General features: G+C 37.1%; 1 protein-coding gene across 1 annotated transcript; it reads left to right on the top strand.

Moving 5' to 3' along the window:
* Positions 655–4,313, top strand: LOC107610647 (G-type lectin S-receptor-like serine/threonine-protein kinase At4g27290). The gene is made up of 7 exons (XM_016312671.2): positions 655–2,034; positions 2,141–2,269; positions 2,357–2,487; positions 2,574–2,784; positions 3,085–3,322; positions 3,443–3,593; positions 3,677–4,313. The coding sequence occupies exons 1-7, from the start codon at positions 762–764 to the stop codon at positions 3,980–3,982; spliced, it is 2,439 nt and encodes an 812-aa protein (XP_016168157.2). The 5' UTR covers positions 655–761; the 3' UTR covers positions 3,983–4,313.

Raw genomic sequence — 23,966 nt, forward strand, 5'->3', positions numbered from 1 at the left:
GTCGGTTACAAGCAAAGAATGAATGATAGTTAACGCCAAGTTATAACTTATAATGCACAATAAAGATCGAGTTATAAGGTGATGGATTAAATTTAATTGTAAACAAAGAGTGTCATATGACGTATTTTTTTGTGAAATTAGTAATATATAATGCACCTGTAATAATATATAAGAGAGATAGAGTGTGCAAAGGAGAAAGAAAGATAAAAAAAAAAAAAGAGAAAAAGAGAGAGCTACTTAATTTTGGAAGAAAAATTTTTATTTCAATTAAAATGAGAGAGTGTCATGTGACACATTTTGGTAATAGATTTTAGAAATTGTGGTATGCTAATTAAAAAGCCAAGAGAGATTGTGAAGAAAGGAGAGAGAATTCTTTAATTTTACAAAAAAAAAATATTTTATGAGAAACTTAAATTTTTTGAGAAATTGAAGTAACAGGGTAACACTTATCACTATCAGTTTTTTCTCACGCGCAATTAAGTATGTATTATATAGCATTAGGTGGTATTCATGATAAATAAGGTACTAACTGGCAAGTATTTAGTCTTATATTATTGACTAATAATAACTTAATTGGGCCGTATGAAGTGAACAATTGACAAATTCCTGTTACCTAACACAAAATAATAAGAAGAAAAAGTAAACCAGTAAGCAACTTTCAACTTTGACAGAGAAGGCAATTCAATGAAACCTTAGTACAAGTTATTAAGACATTTTCTACATTTTCTGCTTACAGAGAGACACTCAGATTCACACTGTAAATGGAAGACTTCACAATAATGATTCTCTTATGCTTATTTTTGATGAACCATATGGTGGCTTCCACTGCAAGGGACACTATTGATTCACTGCAATCTATCAGTGATGGTGAGAAAATAGTTTCAGCTGATGAAATCTTTGTATTGGGATTCTTCAGCCCTGGAACTTCCAAGAACCGTTATGTTGGAATCTGGTATAACAAAGATCCAACAAAGGCAATAGTGTGGGTTGCAAACAGAGAAAAACCCCTCACTGGTTCCTCAGGGGTTCTGAAGCTCAACAACACGGGAATTCTAGTCCTTCTTGATCATAACAGCAGTCTTATTTGGTCCTCCAACGCAACAAGATCCATCCTGAATCCGGTTGCAAAGCTTTTGAATTCAGGAAATCTTGTTGTGCAAGAAACAAGCAACAATGGTGCTAAGGAAGAAGATTTCGTATGGCAAAGTTTTGATTATCCAGGCGACACGGTCTTGCCTGAACAGAAGTTAGGAATAAATCTGAAAACAGGACAGAATCGATATCTAACCTCATGGAGCAGCTCGGATGATCCGTTTCCAGGTAGATATACTTTACAAATCGATATCAAGGGATATCCTCAAGTATTCATTAAAGAAGGTGCAAACAAAAGATTTCGTGCCGGATCATGGAATGGAGTTCAATTCAGTGGAACGCCACAAGTGAAAGGAAACCCAATCTTTAGATATAAATATGTTTCTAACGAGGAAGAGATATATTTTATGTATGAACTTATCAATAATTCAAACCCTCATAAAGTGGTTCTAACGCCGGAGGGAATCAACCAGAGAAGCCAGTGGAGTACGGACACATCGACTTGGATCAACTTGGCAAGGTTACCGGCTGATGATTGTGACTACTATGAAACATGTGGAGCTTATTCTAGTTGTAATGTTAACAACTATCCAATTTGTAGTTGTTTGGATGGATTTGTGCAAGATAATAATAAGAAGGAGCAAGGTTTATCAGATGGTTGTGTAAGAAGAACATCATTGGATTGTTATGGAGATGGGTTCTTGAAGTATTCAGGGCTGAAATTGCCAGATACAGAAAGATCATGGTATAGTAGAAATATCAGCATTGAAGATTGTAAGATGATGTGCTTGAAGAATTGTTCATGTATGGCTTATGCAGCTTTGGATATAAGTGAAGGCGCAAGTGGTTGTTTGATGTGGTTTGGTAATTTAAATGATATTAAAGCCCTGAATCCAAATTCTCTTGAAGATATTTACTTAAGAATGGCTGCTACAGAACTAGGTATAAGTATTTTCTATTTTTTTTAATTATTCTTTTTTTCAATTTTCTGCTATTTATTAATTAATTGTTTATTTTCGTTTAACGGGTGCATTTTTTCTTCTTATAGAGGAAAATAAATCACACAAATCAAATGTCCGAAAGAAAAAGACTATCATCATAATTTGTGCGTTATCTTCTAGTGTTCTAATCATATGCTTGGCCTTCATCGTCTTTAGATGGAAGATACGAAGGAAAGGTAGTTAAGTAACTCTTATATTATTTAAGTGATGTGGAAAACAGAGCATGTATTGCATTTACATATTACATGATGCTAATTATGTAGATGTAACAAGTGACCAACAAGAGGAAGATCCACAATTGCCTTTGTTTGATATGTCCACAATTTCTTCTGCAACAAATAATTTTTCAACCGATAGCATTTTGGGAAAAGGTGGCTTTGGTTCGGTATATAAGGTAGTGAAACCATTTGCCTTTTGTTTTACACAAAAAAAACACTATATATGAAAATGTTACATTATATATATTGTTACAACTTTCAGGGTGTATTAAAGGATGGAAAAGAAATAGCGGTTAAGAGACTCTTACAGAATTCAAGTCAAGGAATCCAAGAGTTCAAAAATGAAGTTATGCATATTGCCAAACTTCAGCACAGAAATTTAGTGAAACTCCTAGGATGTTGCGTTTATGCAGAAGAAAGATTGCTAGTCTATGAATTTATGCCCAACAAAAGCTTGGACTACTTCATATTTGGTTTGATTTCAGAAATCCTTTATGATCATTCAATTAAGTTGCAAGTGTACTCTCTATCTTGGTGAATGAGAATTTTTTGTTTGAAAAACATATAATAATGAATAGACTACAATATATTATTTTTCTTTTCAACACTTATTATCTTTTATCTACAGAAATTATATATGCAAAAAGATTTCCACTAGAGGTTTCGTATTAAATTATGAGATAATGTGTTAATCCATGCACTATTCAATTACTTCTCAACTTAAGTTTACACTCTTACCACAAGAAAGATATAATTGACTACCTTTTGAACAGATGAGAAGAAGAGCATGTTACTAGATTGGACTAGGCGCTTTGACATTATCAATGGGATTGCTCGAGGTCTTCTTTATCTTCATCAAGATTCAAGACATAGAATAGTTCATAGAGATCTTAAAGCTGCTAATATTTTATTAGACCGTGAAATGAATCCAAAAATTTCAGACTTTGGACTAGCTAGAAGTTTTGGAGGGAACGAAACAAAAGCAAACACAAGACATGTTGTTGGAACTTAGTAAGTCTCTTATGCTTTGCTGATTGTTAATATGGGTATCTATGATGGCTTGGCTATATGTTTGATTTTTTTTTTTCCTTTTTCTTTCTTTTTCTTTTTCCTTTGGTTGGATGTGCACAGCGGATATTTATCACCAGAGTACATAATTGATGGAGTTTACTCAACAAAATCCGATGTATTCAGTTTTGGTGTATTGGTGTTAGAAATAGTGAGTGGAAATAGAAATAGAGGATTCATTCATCAAGATCATCAATTTAATCTTCTAGGACATGTAAGTGTGTAACTGAATTCTAATAATAATTTGTTATATATGTTTCTAATCTTAACCACAAGCTTTGCAAAAAATATATGCAGGCATGGAAACTATTTATGGAAGACAAAGGGTACGAAATAATTCATGCTCCAATAAGAGATACATCAAATTTATCTTCAATGTTAAGATCAATTCACGTGGGACTACTTTGTGTGCAAAAAAGTCCAGATGAGAGGCCAAACATGTCATATGTTGTTCAAATGTTGACTAGTGAATCCACACTACCTCTACCTAAAATGCCTGGGTTCTTTTTAGAAAGAGAAATGGTTGATGAAGGTTCTTCTTCAAGTAATAACAGAACATGCTCAATCAATGATGTCACAAATAGCATAGTGGAGGCTAGATAGGTAAAAAATTTCATATGCGGATCAAGAGATTTTTGTATATATACTCTAGAAGTTAAGAACATCTTAGACGTCAATTATATTTTAAAAGTTTTATATAGTTATTTTATTATATATATGATTATTTGTATAAACTTACTACTGTACAAGTTAATCTAGTATACCACTATGAAAATTGTTTCTTTCAAACAGAGTTATTGCAACAAACGGTCAACCAGCTCTCACGTGCTCAAAGCAAATGTGAGTTCTGAAAATCAGATGATCAAGCAACATGTCAAGAGCGTAGCAGGTTGTAGCAGGAAGCTGGAAATCGAAGTGTTGAAATATATATAGTCTTCATGCACTTCTAAATTTGTGTATAATTATTAAGAGAAATATAAACAATCTACGTATAATCACTTCTACTCCACTTCAGCACTTGTCTATTAGTGAAACACATTTGGAGATCGAAATTTGTAGGTATGATTATCAATAAATAAACTCTGGCTATGCTACACCTGCGGTACATAATCGGTCCTAAGCTCAGATAAAGGAGGAGGGTTGTGTAGGCATTCGACAACCAACATAAAACTTAGTCGAATCTTCATGACATGGATTAAAGACGTTATTGCGCTAAAGCTAAATCGTTGCCTGGAAGCAACGCACTGCATGGCTCACGTTCAGTGTCAAATGAGTAGGAGCCGCTGCATCGGTGCTTGAATGTAGTGTTAAATGAGTAAGAGTTCTCGCATTTTCGTGAACGGACGAGGGTAAATAAGCTAGTTCACAAATTATATGGCTGGAGTTAGGACTTGTATAATTATATGGATGGAGTTAGGCAATTCAGAATCGTGGAGGGAGATACAGCCACAAAAGCAGACCCAACCCAAAGAATTCTACCCATTCCTAATAGATCCATACTCCTGGCTTGGTTTCCACCCACTCCAACGCAGACCCTCTTCCTCCATTAACAACATATGAGAGCTCCATGAACGTTGAAGAAGATGATGTTCTCGTGGACTCACTGCATGCTACCGTGGACGATGCTTTTTCCGGTCACGTCTTGTAATACCCTACTGCACAGAGCTTTACGTTTAAGTTGTAAAACAGAGGTGATGAGGTATTACGACGTTCAAAATAAAATATACATACATAATATAACTAAAGGAATATAATATTTGAGGAGCCTTAAAGGGTGGTTAAGCAAAAAATCGCGAAAAGAAAAGCGCATTACACTCGAAGACGTAAAATTGGAGAAAAGATAAGGGTAAGACATGAGTATATACAAAGAGTCAAATACCAAAATACAGAATATCAGGCTCCAGACGCAACCTGTTAAGCTAAGGCTGGCCGGAATATAAATACATAAGCATAAGTATATATCCCAAAATAACCCAACATGCATAAAGAAGGCACTTAGTTCTCCAAAAAGTCTCTAAGAGGATTAAACATCATATATATATATAGGAGAATCTATGAACAGAAGATACATAACAGACAACCCCAAAATATAACTTCCCAACTTCGCTTGCCATAGGAACCTCCAGACGCTCACCAAGGCACATCTCGACCTGCATCTGAAAACAACAACATATATATGGAATGAGAACCGGAGGTTTTCAGCATGGTGATGGTGCCCACATACATAATATATAAGGTCCCAAAAAGCCAGAGGCAATCCTAGAACTCTGACACCCAGATTTAAATCTTAAAATTTATAAATTGAAAACCATAAACATGGTAAGTTATCTAAGGTTCTTATTACTAATTCCTTTCTAACTTAAGTCCTAATGTCCGCCTTCCTCCAATCCTCCAAAACTCCTGTACACAGACAAGCAAACACAAGTAGGATACAGATACAGCAGGTAGCAGATATAGCAGGTAACATAATAATCACATAGGCAAGTCCAATTAATGCACAATCAAACAAAACACACATATGCATATGATGTATGCCTACCCTATGGCTGATGAGTCTCATCTGTTGATTATACAGCCAACCCGACATGTCCGGTAGCTAACCCGGACATCGTCCTCTTGAAAACTGGTGAGCGGTAAACCACCTCGATTCTCCCTATCTGCGGGCAGTAAACCACCTCGATCCCCACAGACATTTTCAATTAGAAAATAGCACACACGTGGGCGGTAAATAACCACGATCCCCACAAAACAATTTTCTTTAAAATCTGGTGCGCGGTAAATAACCACGATCCCCATAAAACATTTCCATATCAAATTCATCCTCATCATCACTCAATTCATTCAACAATTATCATCATCACACCTCCCATTCCGTTCATCAATAATTCATACTCAAAACATAATTCTCTTCTTAACTAAATAAAACTCAAAACATAATGCATTTCCTTTCTTTATAAATTGAAGTCAAATAATATAATTCTTTTATCCATACTTGTCTAAATAATACTTCAAACCAAATTTTTTATTTTTTATAAAAATTTTGGCAGCATTTCCTTTATAATTCGGACTTTGCCACTCTCCTTGGGTCCCAACCAAACTACTTCTGAAACCATTTTTAAATCATTTCCAATAAGCAAACCAATTCCAATATCGAAATCATTTCTAACTTATCCTATGGTCATCTAGCCTATATTTTCACAAAACATTATATATTATCTACAAGAAACCAAAACCATACCTTGGCCGATTTCTCCCTAAGTTTGGAAGACTTCAAAAACCTCTCCTTTCACAAGCTCCAAGCTTCCAAACATCAATTCCTCAAACTTAATCACTCGGATTTCGTTTCAAACTGCCCAATTGAACTCCAAATCAATAAGAACACAATCTAATTCACACAATATCACTATAATCATCATAGGTTTCACTAATTCAATAATTCACAATGTTTCAACAGTTCCTTACCTTACCCATGGATGAAATGGACAAAGGCCAACACTATCCACGACCTAATTCGACCCTAGAACATCAATACCACATCATCTCTCAAAATCAAAACTTTAAATTTTAAAATTAGGGGAGAGTGGCTAGGTAAGAAATTGATAGATTCTTACCAAATTGATCTATTGGTTTTGTCAAGAATTCCAAGATGAACGCATAGCCACTGATGGCTCGTCAATTGGAGCTCCAGATTGAAAGTTACGTGGAATTGAATTTTTGAAGGAGGGTTTCGTTTGTTTTCTCCTTCTTCCTCGGTGTGAAACCCATTTTGTGAAAGAAAGGAGGCTGAATGCCTCGTTTATATAATGGGCCTTGGCCAAGTTTGGGCTCGATTCAACCGGTTTGGCCTGTTGGCCTGTTTTTGGGACAAAATCTTTAAAATTAGTATTAAAATTTGTATTTTAATTATTTCTTCCATTCTAAACTATAAAATTTAATTTTTTAATTTCTTTAAATAATAATTAATTTATTGGCTAATTATTTATTAATTTCGTGAGTTTTACACGTCTCGTTACTGCCTCTGTGCCAAGTATATGAAAAAAGTGTGGAAAAAGCATGGAATTCCTCCAAAATTTTACACGTCTCCTAGCTCATAGAATTTTGAATCAAATTTTCCAAGATTTTCTTTATTGTTAAGAACAAAACATTTGCATCCAAAAACATGGAAATACTTAAGATTAGGAGGGTTCCTTTCCAAAGCTCATATGGAGTTTTCTTTAAACCTTTCCGAATGATGGTTCTATTCAAAATATAACAAGCTGTATTTATAGCTTCAGCCCAAAAAAATTTTGGTACATCATTTTCACAAAGAATTGCCCTAGTCATTTCTTGAAGGCTTCTATTCCTTCTTTAAACTACCCCATTTTGTTGAGGAGTTCTAGGACATGAAAAGTTATGTGCAATACCAAAATTATCACAGAATTTTTTAAAATCTTGATTTTCAAATTCTTTTTCATGATCACTTCTTAAGTGGGCTATTTTCAAATCCTTTTCATTTTGAATCTTTTTACAAAGTGTGGAAAAAGCATGGAATGCATCATTCTTATGAGCTAGGAAGAGAACCCAACCGAATCTAGAGTAGTCATCCACCACCACCAAACCATAATGTTTACCTCCTAAACTTTGAGTTCTTGTTGGACCGAAAAGATCAATATACAACATTTCCAATAGCCTCTTGGAGGAAATTCCATCTTTAGATTTAAAAGAGGATTTTACTTGTTTGCCTAGTTGACAAGCATCACAAGTAATATCCTTATCAAATTTAATGTTAGAAATTCCTCTCACCAAGTTCTTCTTAACAAGCTTAGAAATTTGGTACATATTTGCATGACCTAATTTCTTATGCCAAAGCCATTTTTCAGATTCAAGTGAAGTAAAACATGTCACTTTTTTTATCTTTTAAATCCTCAAGAGTTAATCCATACACATTATCACACCTTTTAGCTTCAAACAAGATTTCACCAGATTTTTCACAAATAACTAAGCAATCCAATTTTCTAAAAATAACTTCATAACCAAGGTCACATAATTGGCTAATGCTTAGTAAATTGTGTTTCAAACCATCAACAAGCAAAACATCATTTATGAAAAAAGAGAAAATTTTACCAACTTTTTCTATGGCCACTATTTTTTCTTTTCCATTATCACCGAAAGTGACAAAATCTCTATCATACTCATCAAGCTTGATGAGGAACGTTGCCTTTCCGATCATATGCCTAGAGCACCCACTATCCATATACCAGATGTTGTCTTTTCGCTTGGATGCTAGGCAAACCTACAAAATAAGCTCAAGTGACCTTAGGTATCCAAATCTTTTTGGATCCTTTGATGTCAAACCATCTTCTTTGTCCCAAGCCATTATAATCACACACAATCTTGTAAACCTTGTTTCCAATCATTCTTTTACTAAAGAAGCACTGAATAGGAGAATGTCCATTCTGATTGCATAATCTACAAAATCTTTGAGTTGCTGTTTTTCTAAAGCTTGTTGGGTTTTGAAACCTTACATCATTTGAAGATGATGCCATGTTTGTAAAAGAAGGTTTTTCAACAGATTTTGCAAATTTATGAAAACCCAGCCCAGCTTTATCATAAAGAGGTTTTTGACTAGCCAAAAGTTGATTTAAGTTTTCAGAACTTTGAGCAAAGGTGGCTAAGTCCTATTTAAGTCTTTTTACCTCTTTAAGCAACTTCTCATTTTCTTCAAAACAGTTAAGATATGCAACTACAGAATGCTGTTTTTCACAAGCTTTTATTTCAGCTTTCAACCGCTTGTTTTCCTCAACAAGATCAACAGCGGTTTCAGCCTCTCTCAACTTTTCTTTCAGAAAACCATTTTCTGCCTTCAGTATTTCTATTTGAGACTCAAGATCTTGATTTTCTCTTAGGAAACATTTAATCTTTTCAGAAATATGATCAATCATAAGATGAAGGTCTTCAGTGTCAGGGTTATGAAAAACTACCTGCTCTACGTGATCGACCATAAGGCAGGTTTGAGACTTAGTTTCAGATTCTTCATCTTCATCAGAGTCGTTTTCCAAGTCTTCCCAAGAAGACATGAGTCCTTTATTCTTTCTCCTTTTCGGCTTATCCTCCTTCTTCAGCTTAGGGCAATCGGATTTGAAGTGTCCAGCCTCTTTGCAGTTGTAGCAGATCACTTTGCTGAGATCCTTCTTTGCCTTTCTTGAGCTGCTTCCTCTGTTTTTCTCCTTCAGTTTCACCATTTTCCTGAATTTCTTAGCAAACAAAACAAAATCATTTTCAGATGAGTTATCACTGGATTCATCATCCAAAGTTTCAGAAACAAATTTGAGAGTAATTCCTTTCCTTTTTGTATCTTTTTTCAAATAAGTGTTTTCAAAAGCAAGAAAATTTCCTCTCAAATCATCATATGTCATATTATCAATGTTGCTACTTTCAGCTATCACTATTGCTTTTGTTTCCCACTTTTTTGTGAGACATCTCAAAATTTTTCTCACAAGCACAGATTCAGGATATGTGATTCCCATAGCATCCAAGCCAGTGACGATGACGTTGAATCTTTCGAACAACTCATCTATCATTTCTTCTTCCTTCATTGAGAATATTTCATACTCTTTGTTCAGCATGTCTATTCTGGTCTTCTTCACTAGGGTTGTGCCTTCATGAGTAATTTGAAGTTTGTCCCAGATTTTCTTTGCTGTTGTGCATCTTGATACCCATCGGTATTCCTCGAAACTGATCGCACAGTTGATGGTAATCAGTGGCTAAGAGAAGGGAGGGTTGAATCTTAGCCCCTTTTTGCTGGGTATTACTTTCTACCCTTTTAAAATAGCTTCAGGAGATTTTTCTGCTTTTTTTTGTCTCATAACCAGTCAAGAGATATTTTCTTTTTGTCTCGTAACCAGTCAGGAGATGTTTTTCAATTTTGTCTCCTACTTAACAGAAATAGAAATAGAGTAGAAGAGAGAGAGAGAGAATCACACCAAGAAGTATCCTGGTTTAGCTGCTAAATACAGTGCAGCCTACATCCAGTCTCCATCACAACAGTGACGGAATTTCACTATAATCATTTGATTACATACACCAATTCTCCCTAGGAACTACCCATTCCTATCTGGGACAAGTCCATAATCTATACCCAAAACTGAACTTGACTTGGTCACCTACCAAGCTTTCAACTGCTAAGTGCTAACCCAACTTGCAAGGAGATTCCCATAGAATCATGATACACAACACATAGATGTACAAAGGATCTCTAAGACATCTATGGCTTTTTCTTTAATTTTGTACACTCTGTCTTTTTTCTCTCACTGGCTTTTTTTTACAAACCTCACTCTGTTTATCTTTTTCACCATGAGACTCAGACAGACAAAACTAAAGAAAAGAAAACAAAATGAAACACATTGAAGGAGAAGAACTTCTGTTAGCTTGGGTAGCTTTGAGAACTCTGTACTTTCTCTCCTTGTCTCAACCCTTGGCCGTTCACCCTTATTATAGAAGGGAAAGCTTCTAAGGTTGAAACCGGTTGAACCAAGCCACTTTCTTCTTCTTCAATAATCAAAACCGGTTTGGACAGAGAGAAGAGAGAGAGAGAAACTGAAAGCAAAATCAACATGCAATTACCTCTCTCTCATCATTCTCCTCAAGCTTCATCAATCTGAGCCTTCCATTTTGACTTGGTCCCCAAGAAGGATTTCTGACCCTTGATGAACTCTTGATCCTTGACAGTTCCTTCTGTCGTTCCATATTTGCTCCTTCCTCAATGTAGCTCCAATAGCTACCTTCTGTGATGGATGAACAAAAGTGGAAATGAGCTTCACCTTAGAGATCTTCTTCTCTGACCGAAATGGATTGCTACTACTTTAGGCATGGAGATCTTGAAGCTTCTTCACCACATCTTGCCTTAAGTGGAAAAGATCTCAGACACGCCATGCCTTAGATCTTCTTTTTGCAAGGGCCATTATCACCTTAGCCGCTTGCTTCTTCTTAGCCTCTTTCCTTCTACTAGCTTCACTGCTTTTCTGATTGCTTCTTCTTTCTTTCTTCCTGTATGACATGACCGAAGAAGAGAGAGAGGAGAGAGAAGAGAGAAAAGGCTTTCAATGGAAATAATGAATGAAATTAAAATGAATTAATTTCCACTTCCATTCCCCTATGCATAATAACGTGTGAGGCATTGAAAGCTATCAAATCAATTTTGATTTTTCTCTTTCCTGTTACCAATGTAATTAAATCAAATTAATTAAATTTAAATTCCATCAAAAGTGGGAGTAGGTAACCAAACTCATCATGCTCCATTTCCTTTCTTTCCTTTTTTCAATTTCGGGCCAACACTTTGTTGGATCAAAAGAAAATAGTTTTGGGCTTCACATTAGTTCCCTGGCCCAATAAACATAATAATAATTCAGCCACAATGCTTGACTAATTGTTGTACCAAAGGATGAATAATTTCTCAACATTTTGGGCTTTATGTTGCTTATGCCCAATGATCAAAATTCTGCACACAAATAGAAATTATTAAACAAATAATTTGAAGCCAAAATCAAATTAATAATTTCTAATTAATATTTTTAACAATGTTTAATCATCACAATAATTTGAAGTTTTCCAAACTCAACACTTTTGTTACAAGAACAAAAAAATCGTAGTCATATAAGTTTTTTCTGTATGTCGAGTCAAATGCCAACACATCACTGAAGCATTTGTAGTTATGCTGCATGTGACCATTTGACCAAAACAGGTGACTAAGGTGCTTCTCAGCGCAATACGAGTACTGTACAACTGCCATAGGATCCAACTCAGCCTTGCCCTTCAAGATACGTAGCTTATTGCTGTGGACCTTAAACCAAATTAAAAAAAAAACGTTATTCATTAAACTAATAAATTCTATTGCTTCATCTACTTCAACTATTTTATCTTCTCAAAAAAATATAAAGGTTTAATTTTTTTATTTTGTTTATAATTTTAATTGCTCTTTTGTTTTTTTTTAATTTTTAGAATAAATAAAAAATAGGACAATAAATAATTATGCTTCACAATTTTAATTCTTACATTAGAAAATTCAGACATCATTCTGATTATCTACAATTTGAATGATTTTATTTTCTCCAACTTATCAAGAGGATGCAAACTAATATAAATTATTTAAATTAAATTCATGTCATTTGATAAAAAAAGGCAAATTTTTTTTTTAATAAAAAAGGAGTTATTTTAAGCAAATAAATATATACTTACTCATTAAGTAAATGAGAGGATGGAGGAAGAAAATTTATTAAGTTCAGAAAAAAATATGCCATCTATTTTTTAATGAAAGAGTAGTTATATGACATATTTTAGTTGTTAAGTCACAACAACAACAACAATATAATAATAGTAATAATAATTGAGTCCTTTTTTTTTGGTATTCTAATTAAATCTAATTTTATCCTGTCTACACTTTTCTATCATCTTTGGTTTTTAACTTGTATACAAAAATTACATATATTTTTTGCCCAACTTTTGTTTAAAGATCTAATTCTTTTTTTGTGTACACCCATTTCAAACCCATGATTTTTTATCTCAAAATTTTCTAAATGCCCCAGGGATAAACCAAAGACAATTACCGCGCTTAACCCTAAACCCATTTTAACTAAGCATCCATCAACTCATTCTAAAGACCCACATGCCTTAAGATTATCGAACGGTCAACTAAAAGTCATCCTTGGTCATCTAATACTATTATTAGCGAAGAGAGAAAAAAAAAGGAAGAGGGACTTAGTGAGTCACGTGACTCACCCCCCTCCCGAACTCCAGTTATTTCTTTCTCCCAAAACCCTTTCCTTTCTTTTCAATTTTATTTCTTCTCTCTTCTTCTTCTTCTTTGTCCTTTCCATCTTCTCATCTCTTCTTCTTGAAATCATACACTATCATTAAACCCACTTCTTTCATTTTACTTCCTTCTCCTTCTCTTCTCTAACTTATTCATTCAAATTTCATTTATCACAACCTTATATCATGGAGTTTCAACTTAATTAGTGAGGAAAGTATTCAACTTTTGAGTTCCGATTATTATTGAGACTTTAAGGTAATTCTTTGACTCAATAATTAGCTATATCTCAAATTTTTATCATCCCTATACTTGTGGGTATAGCAAAATCTGAAATTAGGGTTATTAGGGTTAGAAAATTTGGGGCTTCTATCAAATTCAGTAAGATTATGTTAATCGACAATATTAGTAGCTACAAATATTATTATTGTCATATTTCTAGAGTTGTAGAGTTATTGGACATCATTTGGTAGCTCGTTAACGCACTCAAAGTTCTTCCGGTTCTTTGGAATCAAGTTGTGAGTGGATATTATGTCTATAATTATTTTTGGAGTTTGAAAAGATTTGATTATATTAATTTTTGAATTTTGAAATAAATATTGATTTGTGAAACTTATAATTTTATAAAAATACACACGAGACGATATTTATATATTTTGTAAAGCATACATATTTTCTTATTTGACTCTATTGAATTTTAATTAAATTTTAGTATGCATTCTTATGTATATTTGATTTACTATGAAAATTTAGTAATATGTTATAATTATTAGAGATTTGTTCTAAATGATTTGGTTTGGTTTGGTTGGGAGACTCTGACTAGAAAACCGTAGTTAACGACGGTTATGATGTTAACTTAGATACATCTAACTCAGACCTCAACTAGCAGGGGTGTTGCTAACCCAACGTGTAGGCCACACGTTGGATCTGCTATGCCGTACGGGCACACTAGAGGAAAGAGCTACCCTTAGAGTTGGAGCCGCCCTAGGTTTGTAATATTTAATTTGATTTTACTTCTGGAATGAGAACTCCCATTTCAGTTCATCCGCTTAACTACTTATCTATTTGTTTGCATAATTAATTAATATGAATTTCTCATCTTTGAAAGGAAATATAATTTTCAAGGTAAACTCTATATTGTCTCGTGTGGTTATAGATGTAATGTTTGCTCACTGAGTTGCAAAACTCACCCTATTATATTTCCATATTTTTCTGATACATGAGTCATTTCAGGTTCTATTTCACCTGCCCCTCAGTAGATCTTAGTCACTTTGGTGAGACCTTCTTCTTTCTAAGGGCTAACTAATTATGTAATGGAACCTTTGCTCAAAATTTAGATTATGTCAATGCTCCATATGTCACAGGTAGGATCCTCGTGTGGGTTATGTTATTTTGAATATCGAACTATTTAGATAGTAGTTATAATTTGGTTATGTAACACTTATAGATTTGACTATATACTCTAGTTATCAACTTAATATATATGATGCGTATTTTGGACATGTTTGGTGGTGGATATGATTGAAATATATTGTTGTTGGTTTCATTGGAAATGGATGTTTATTATTGATACAAGAAGATAATATTTATGTTGGTAAGGTCCTAGGAATAGAGGAGATTCTGTTCGTTTTTCTGAAAATTTAGTCGTTTGGCTTGCTGAGGAACTTGTCCCTTGAGCGCCAGTCATGACTTGGTTCGAGTTATGACAAAGTGGTATTAGAGCCTGGTTTTCCTGTGTAATATGGAGCAAGTGTCCTTTAGTAAGATCACAATTGTGCAAATGGAAGCTGGCCCATTTTCACAAAGTATGATGTTACTAGAGGCCTATAGGAAGTTGTGCTCAATCTTTTGGTCTCATAATTCTTTCTGTCTATCCTATTGTCTTTGAACTCCATATATATATGTCATTGGTAATCCAATCGCTTTATTTACTCAATAGGTGGAAGATGCCACCTAAGAAAAGACGTGGTGGAGCTGTTAATGCTCCTGATACTACTGAATCCAATAGGACAGTTTTTCCGCCACTTGGAGCCCTTCGACAAAGACCAAGGAGCCAAAGAATAGCTGATAGACGCGGAGAAAGGATACCCTATGAGGGAGTTCAAGAAAACCCTACAGTAGGAGTGGCTCAAGCAGACTTGACAGCTGAATTGAGGGGAATGAATCAAACTCTTAATGCGATGTTACAGGTCCTAACAAATCAAAATAGGGGTGAAGCGAGACTTCCTAATGCACCACATCCTCAGCCTCATAGGGTTCATCAATTGTTTGGGGATCAAGAGCTGCCAATTGAGAAGTATTTGAAGTTGAATTCGTCCACTTTCAATGGAGATTTATTGGATGAAGATCCACAACAATATCTAGAGGATGCAAAGAAAGCTATTCGAGCTCTCAAGTACACCAAAGAATGGGCAGTTGAGTTAGTATCCTACAACTTGCGTAGTTCGGCAAGATATTGGTATGAGTCTCTTCTTGAGAGAAAAGAAGCAGCTGAATTACCTCCTCCTTCCTGGGAAGAGTTCACTGAAGAGTTTCTCGCTCGGTTTTATCCAGCTAACAAGCAAGCAGAGGATGCAATTGCCTTTGAAAGATTAAGGCAAGAGAATATGACTGTGACCGAGTATGCTAAGGAATTTACTAGACTTTAGTTCTCCATACTTGGTAAATTCAGAAGAGATGAAAGTACGTCGATTCATTCGTGGGTTGGCAGAACCTATGTTCACTATTCTTATGCCTGAAGTCGGACGCATGTCTTTTAAGGATGTCCTAAACTCTGCTTATGGAATTGAAGCTGGGATAGTGGAGAGAAATACTTTTAAGAATGTTGGTAAGAAGCCTAAGATGAAGGGACAATTTTCTGGTGGAGTGACGAAGAGAATTATTGTACGGTTTGGAATCAATCATCAAAACAAGCATTACTTTGTTGGTAGCATAGTCCAAACCGACAATTAATTCTCAAAATCAAATAATAATGTCACAATAAAAAATAACCGAGAGTATTTAACTCCCGGGTCATCATCCTTAGGAGTTACAATTAAGTGTACAATTATTGGCTATGAAGGAGAGAGCATGGGGATTGGGGAATGAAAGCAAGCAAGGGAATGTAAATAGCAAGGAATTGAAACAAGCATGCAAGGAATTTAAAGGTAAGCAATTAAAGGACTCTTAGTAAGAATTGGGGAGTTTAGGATTCCTATCCTAGTTATGGACCACAAACATGGCAATTGTATGGAATCAATCCAAATCAATCAATCCTCCTTGAGAATTGGTCAAAAAACCATAATTGATCTCAATCCATAAGTCCTAGTCAACTCGCTAATTACTTAGTGAAAGACTAGCGTCAATGGAAACCAAACCAATTAACTATTCTCACACAATGCGGAATGGACATCCACAACTCAATTACATCCAAACATCCAATTTTTCAACCAAGGAATTAAACGTGCAAAAAATTAAACATCAAAGCAATAAAAGTCAAAGCAATTAAATGCAAGGAAAAGAAATGGCAAGAAAGTAACTTAACATGCAAGAAAGTAAATGAAAGCAAGTAAAAGTCAAAGTAATAAAACTTCAAAAGCAAGAAACCTCTTGACAAGTAATTGAAGGCTAAGGCTATCTATCCTAGCCATTGACCACAAACATATGATGATTATGAAGAGTTAATCCTACTTAGTCAACCTTACATCGAAGATAAGTCAAATAGGCATAGTTAATTTCAATCCCTAAGTCCTATGTCAACACTAAGGGGTCACATAGAGTCAAGGGAGACCAAATCAACTAACTACTCTAATATATCAAACAAGAATGGACATCAATGACTCAAAGAACACCAAAGTCAACAATTCCAAGCCAAGAGTGGAGAAAAACTAAGTAAAAACTAAGCCAAGCATTTTATCAAACACTTGGTGTGCATGAGAATAAAATAATATTAAATTGTAATAAAATAAATTCTAAAACTACCAAAGTAAGAAAGTAACAATAACAACTAGAGAAAGCAATAAATGACATAAAAACATAAAATTGCATTAATTAGAATTAAAATGACAAAAAGTGTTCATAAAACATAAAAGTGACAAAATAAAGGAAATAACAAGAGAAATGAAGAAGAACAAGATGCAATAACAATAAATGACAAGGAAAAGTAAATGAAAACAATAATTAAAAGTAGAAATTACAGGAAATTAAACTAAAGAACCCTAATTCTAGAGAGAGGGGGGAGCTTCTCTCTCTAGAGAACAACCTACATAATGCTAATCTAACCCTAATTTCTTCCCTCCTTCACATGAAGTAAGGCCTTCCTTCATATAGCACTCAATCAGCTTCAGAAAGCCCCAAAAATGGACCCTAGAGGCCCAGAAATCGCCCCAGTGATTTGCAATAAATGAGTCACGCGCTGGGTCGTGTGCGGACGCACAGGTGTGTGCGTACGCACACATGCTGATTTTCTTCTTGTGCGTACGCAAGGTTGTCGTGCATACGCACACATGGTTTTGTGGCTTTTGTGCATACGCACAGGGGGTTGTGCGCACGCACACTCCAATGTGTGCTTCTCTTTTGTTTTCTTCATGCTTTCTCCCTTTGTACATGCTTTCTTCCACTTTTGCCTTGCCAAACTTGCCTTTAGCACCTAAAATCACTCATCAAACATGTCATGGCATCGAATGACATAAAAGTGGGATTAAAATAATTAATTTAAGTACAAAAACGTATGTTTTCACATTTAGGCACAATCTAGAGAGAAAACACAAAAGCATGCTATTTGGATGAATAAATGTGGGTTTATATGATAAAATCCACTCAAATCAAAGCAAAGTATATCATCAAATATGGACTCATCATGGAGCTAGTTCAGGGGGATTTCAGTCTCATCATGGTCAGACTAATCAGCAAGGTTATTCGGGTTATTGAGCTCGTCCTCAAAAATCTTTTGATGGAGTTGCTTCTTCTGCATCTGTTCGTATGAGTGTTTTTAGTCCAAGACCTTTTGTTGGGGGCACCCCTCAATCTTGCGGACATGGTTCTAATCAGACAAGACCAACTAAATTTTACTGCCAGTAGTGTGGTATCTACCATTCCGGTATATGTTTCAAGGCTACTGGTGCATGTTTTGGTTGTGGTCAATCTGGTCATCTTAGGAGGGATTGTCCAATTTCTAGAGGAGGCTTTGCTCCAGGTATTGCACGTCCTACAATATCAATGCTATCATCTTCAGCTATGTCTATTAGAAATTCTTCTGGTCCTAGTGGCAGAGGAGCAGGTGGTAGGGGTCAAACTTATAATAGAGGAGGCAGTCAAAGAAGAAGAGGTCAGGCACGTGTGTACGCTTTAACACGTCAAGATGCTCAAGCTTCTAATGCTGTGGTGGAAGGTACTTTACAAGTTTGTTCTTTAGATGCTCGAGTGTTATTTGATATGGGTTCTTATTATTCATATGTATCTCCACATCTTGCATCTCATTTCGATAAACAACCTAAACTGTTATCCCACCCATTTCATGTTGGCACTCCACTTGGAGTCTCCACGGTGGTTCGAGTCGTGTTTCGATCTTGTGTTGTTAGAATTAATAAGGTTGAAACCTTAGCTGATTTGATCTTTTTAGAACCAATGGAAGATATTGATGTCATCTTAGGCATTGATTGGTTAGCAGCTTGTCATGCTGATGTGGGCTGTACTCCAAAACTATGAAGTTTGACATACCGGGTATCTCACCTTTTATTTTTAAGGGTGATGATTGTCCCACTTTAGCTAGCATCATTTCATCTATGAGTGCTATGCAATTGATGGATAAGGGAAACTAAGAATTTCTGGCAGTTGTTAGAGATGTTGATGCCGAAGTACCTAGTCTTGATCAGGTTCCTATTATTAGAGAATTCCCTGATGTGTTCCTTGATGAGCTACCAGGGATGCCGCCTGTTCATACCCTGAGTCGAGCTATCCGACCCGGGATGTTTAGTAACAAGGCAACCGACCTCTTCAGGTCAGACAATCCGACCTCTTCCCAAAGAGCTCGGCCAAATCGACAGGAAAGCCCAGTAAAGGGCCCAAATAGAGGAACACGACCCAAATCCAAAGGCAATCCAAGCCTATAGAGATAAAGGTGGTTCCCTTGAAGATAAGCTGACTTCACCTAAAGATAAGATAAGATAAGATAAGATAACTAACTTATCTTATCTAGAAAGGTCAGCCCACACTACTATAAATACACTGGAGCACCCAGGTATAACTCATACTCTGATTCTACTCAAAACCTGCTTAATACCCTTGCTAACTTAAGCATCGAAGTCCCTTGAAGGTACCCCCACCCTCCAGTGACAGAGGATCAGCAGTGCAGTCAGTCCAACAAGTCGGACACAACAGCTCCGGCCGCCACCCACCGGCCGGACACGTCATCTCCGACCAGTACAGAAGATCTCGTCCGAGATCGACCTACAGTTTCAGGTAACCCTCGGAACATCGGCGCCATTGCCGGGGAACTTGGAAGTCATCCCATCATCATGGCGGATGATCATGATAACGACCACGATTCAAATCTAGAGGATAGAACGCCGCACAAAAATGCGGGCAATACGTTGAAAGATACCCCGGAATCTAACGGGGACAAAAACTCATCAAATCCGGGAGTGATAGAAGCGCTTCAAGATCGTTTAAAGAAACTTGAAAAAGAAACCTAGCATCAACGAGAAGTCGAAAAAGATCTGCAAAGAGAGGTAAGGCGACGCCGAGAATTAGAAGATAAACTTCTGAAACTCGAAGCTGATCTCAAAGCCAAAGCTACTCGACCCACCCTTGAGGACAACTCTCGCAAAGATCAGGATCCAGTCACTAGGGAGATCATGAAGACCAAAATCCCCAATGACTTCAAACTTCCAGATATGACCTTATACGATGGCACTACAGATCCCAACCATCACCTCAGCAATTTCAGAAGTAGAATGTACCTCACCGACGCCTCAGATGCAGTTCGCTGCAAAGCTTTCCCAACAACTCTCACAAAGACAGCAATTAGATGGTTCGAAAACCTACCTCCGAAGTTCATCTCAAGCTTTGATGACTTAGCCAAAAAGTTCCTGGCCAGATTCTCCATCCAAAAAGATAAGGCTAAGCATGCCCCCAATCTATTAGGAATCAAGCAAGGAGATCGGAAAAGTCTTCGCAACTACATGGAAATATTCAACAAAACATGCCTAGACATACAAAGTCTACCAACAGAAGCCGCCATCATGGGCCTCATCAATGGCCTACAAGAGGGACCTTTTAGCCAATCCATATCAAAGAAGTACCCCACATCTCTGGATGAAGTGCAGGAACGAGCGGAAAAATACATCAACATGGAAGAAAATTCTCGACTAGGAGAAACCTCAAAATCCGGATTCGCCTACCGAGACAAAGACAAAGAGTCCAAAAAGAAGGAAGATCGACAAGAGAAAAAAATTAGAAAATACCATAATTACACCCCTCTTAGGGTGTCCCTGGTGGATGTTTACAAAGAAGTCTGCCACACAGAAAAAATACCCCCAGCTCGACCACTCAAGGGAAAAGAGGACGAGGAAACTGAAATGAATATTGTGAATACCATCGAGTCCGTGGGCACTCCACCAACGAATGCTTTGACTTAAAAAATGTCATAGAAAAATTAGTGAAAGAAGGAAAATTAGATCGGTTTCTGGCCACCAGGGACGATGAGCAAAGAAAAAGAAGAAGAGACGAGGAGATTGGACGAACCGAGCGATCACCTCGTACACCAGAAAGACATGTCCATATGATACACGGAGGATTCGCAGTAGGAGGAATCTCCAAATCATCTCGCAAAAGATATCTCAAAGAAGTATATCATGTCGGAGGGAAGGAAGAAGTACCCGACATCCCTGTAATTACGTTTACCAAGGAAGATGCGTCCGCAATCATCTCAAGACACGACGATCCCATGGTCATCACCATTATACTAGCAAATGCAAATCTCCACCGCACACTAATAGACCAAGGGAGCTCCGCCGATATCTTATTCAAAACCGCCTTCGACAAGCTCGGCCTAGAAGATAAAGAACTTAAAGCATATCCAAACAGCATGTTCGGCCTGGGAGACACTCTAGTGCAACCACTGGGATACGTCCCGCTACACACAACCTTCGAAAAAGGAAACCAATCCAGAACACTTAAAATAGATTACATCGTGGTCGACGTGAGTTCAGCCTACAATGCCCTAATTGGTCGGACGACATTAAATCAACTCGGTGAAAAAGTTTCAACTCCACATCTATGCATGAAATTCCCAACTGCAGAAGGGATAGCTACGATAAAAGCAGATCAGAAGATGGCGCGCCGCTGTTATAAAAAAAGCCTAAACCTCAGAGGCAAAGGAGAAGAATTTCACACAATCGAACTTGGTGGAATCCAGAGGCGAGAAGAACTCCGTCCACAACCTGAAGGGAAAGTAGAGAAAGTCTAGATTCAAAACATCCCGGACAAAATGACCAATATTGGCACGACTCTAAAAGGAGATATAAAAGAATCACTCGTACAATTCTTACGAGACAACGTCGACCTCTTTGCGTGGAAGGCTGCAGACATGCCAGGCATAGACCATAAGCTAATGTGCCACAAGCTGGCAGTTTACCCAGGATCTCGGCCAGTACAGTAGAGGCGTAGAAAGCTCAGACCAGAACGATCCCAATTTGTGGAAGAACAGGTACAGGCTCTACTGGAGGCAGGATTCATAAGAGAAGTCAAGTACCCATTATGGCTAGCCAACGTCGTCTTGGTGAAAAAATCAAACGGAAAGTGGCGGATGTGCACCGACTACATTGATCTCAACAAAGCCTGCCCAAAAGACCCATATCCACTCCCAAGTATCGACGCTCTGGTAGATGCCTCCTCCGGATATAAATACCTCTCGTTTATGGATGCATATTCCGGATACAATCAAATCCTCATGTATCCACCCGATAAAAAAAAACCTCGTTTTTAACACCAAAAGCAAACTACTGCTACATTGTGATGCCTTTTGGTCTCAAGAACGCGGGAGCTACTTATCAAAGGCTAATGAATAAAGCCTTTTCAGATCATATCAGAAAATTCATGAAAGTCTATATGGACGACATGTTGATAAAGACACAAAGTGAAGAAACATTACTGTCCGACCTGGCCCAAGTGTTTGACACTATAAGGAAGCATGGCATGCGACTCAATCCTGCAAAATGCACCTTCGCAATAGAAGCAGGCAAGTTCTTGGGTTTTATGCTCACACAAAGAGGAATTGAGGCAAATCCGGATAAATGTCAGGCCATACTCAACATGAAGAGCCCAACTTGTGTCAAAGAGGTACAACAACTCAACGGGAGATTGGCAGCCTTGTCCAGATTCCTAGCGGGATCAGCGATAAGATTTCTTCCCTTCTATGCTACTCTAAGGAAAGGAAAAAAGTTCAAATGGACAACAGAGTGCGAACAAGCCTTCCAAGATTTCAAAAGATTTCTAGGATGGCCACCTATCCTATCTCGGCCACGAGAAGGAGAACCACTCATATTATACCTCGCGGTAAGAAGCCAGGCAATAGCCTCGGCATTAGTTCGAGAAGATGACAATGGGCAACAACCTGTATACTTCATCAGTAAAGCACTACAAGGATCCGAGCTGAACTACCAGAAAATAGAGAAATTTGCCTATGCTCTCATACTAACATCTCGACGACTTCGTCCGTACTTCCAAGCTCACACCATTAAGGTTCGGACCAATCAGCCCATAAAAGGGATATTGCAGAAAACAGATCTAGCAGGCAGAATCTTGCAATGGGCAGTCAAGTTGTCCGAATTCGACCTTCAATACGAAGCTCAGACGGCCATCAAATCACAACACCTGGCCGAGTTCATCACAGAATTTACAGACACCCCAGAAATCCCCACAGAATAGAATCTCTACGTGGATGGCTCCTCGAATAAAACTGGAAGTGGGGCAGGTGTGATAATTGAAAGTAATCAAGGAACCCAAATCGAACTCTCTCTCAAATTTAGGTTCCCTGCCTCAAACAACCAAGCTGAATATGAGGCACTACTAGCTGGTTTGAAGCTGGCTCAAGAGGTTGGAGCTCAAAAACTCATCATCTTCAGCGATTCCCAGGTGGTCACTTCACAAATAGCAGGAAACTACCAAGCCAAGGATCCCACCATGAAAAGGTACTTGGATAAAGCCAGGGAACAGCTCGGACAACTCGGGGAGTATGAGATCCATCACATACCCCGCGAACAAAATGCACGAGTTGATACACTCTCAAAACTAGCCAGCACCAAACCAGGAGGCAACAATAGAAGCCTCATCCAGGAAACACTACAGAACCCATCAATCTCGGAAGAGGAAAAAATCCTAGCCATAACAGGTTTAGATCAAGGATGGATGACTCCCATAATTAACTACCTCAAAACAGAAACACTTCCTACAGACGAGAATGAGGCAAAGAGGTTAAAACGGGAGGCACAATACTACACCATCATAAAAAATACTCTTTATAAAAGAGGAATCTCAATCCCATTGTTAAAATGTGTACCGACTTCCAACACAAAGGAAGTTCTAGAAGAAGTACACAGCGGCATCTGTGGTAATCATCTCGGAGCACAAGCACTCACCAAAAAAGTACTTCGAGCAGGATTTTATTGGCCAACTCTACAAAAGGAGGCCACAGAGTTCGTAAAGACATGTCCACCATGTCAAAAACATGCCAACTTTCACATCGCCCCACCGGAGGAGCTCATCAGCGTAACCTCACCTTGGCCATTTGCAAAATGGGGACTCGACCTTCTCGGACCCTTTCCT

Source organism: Arachis ipaensis, chromosome B08 (genome assembly GCF_000816755.2).
Source record: "Arachis ipaensis cultivar K30076 chromosome B08, Araip1.1, whole genome shotgun sequence".
Lineage (NCBI taxonomy): Eukaryota > Viridiplantae > Streptophyta > Magnoliopsida > Fabales > Fabaceae > Arachis > Arachis ipaensis.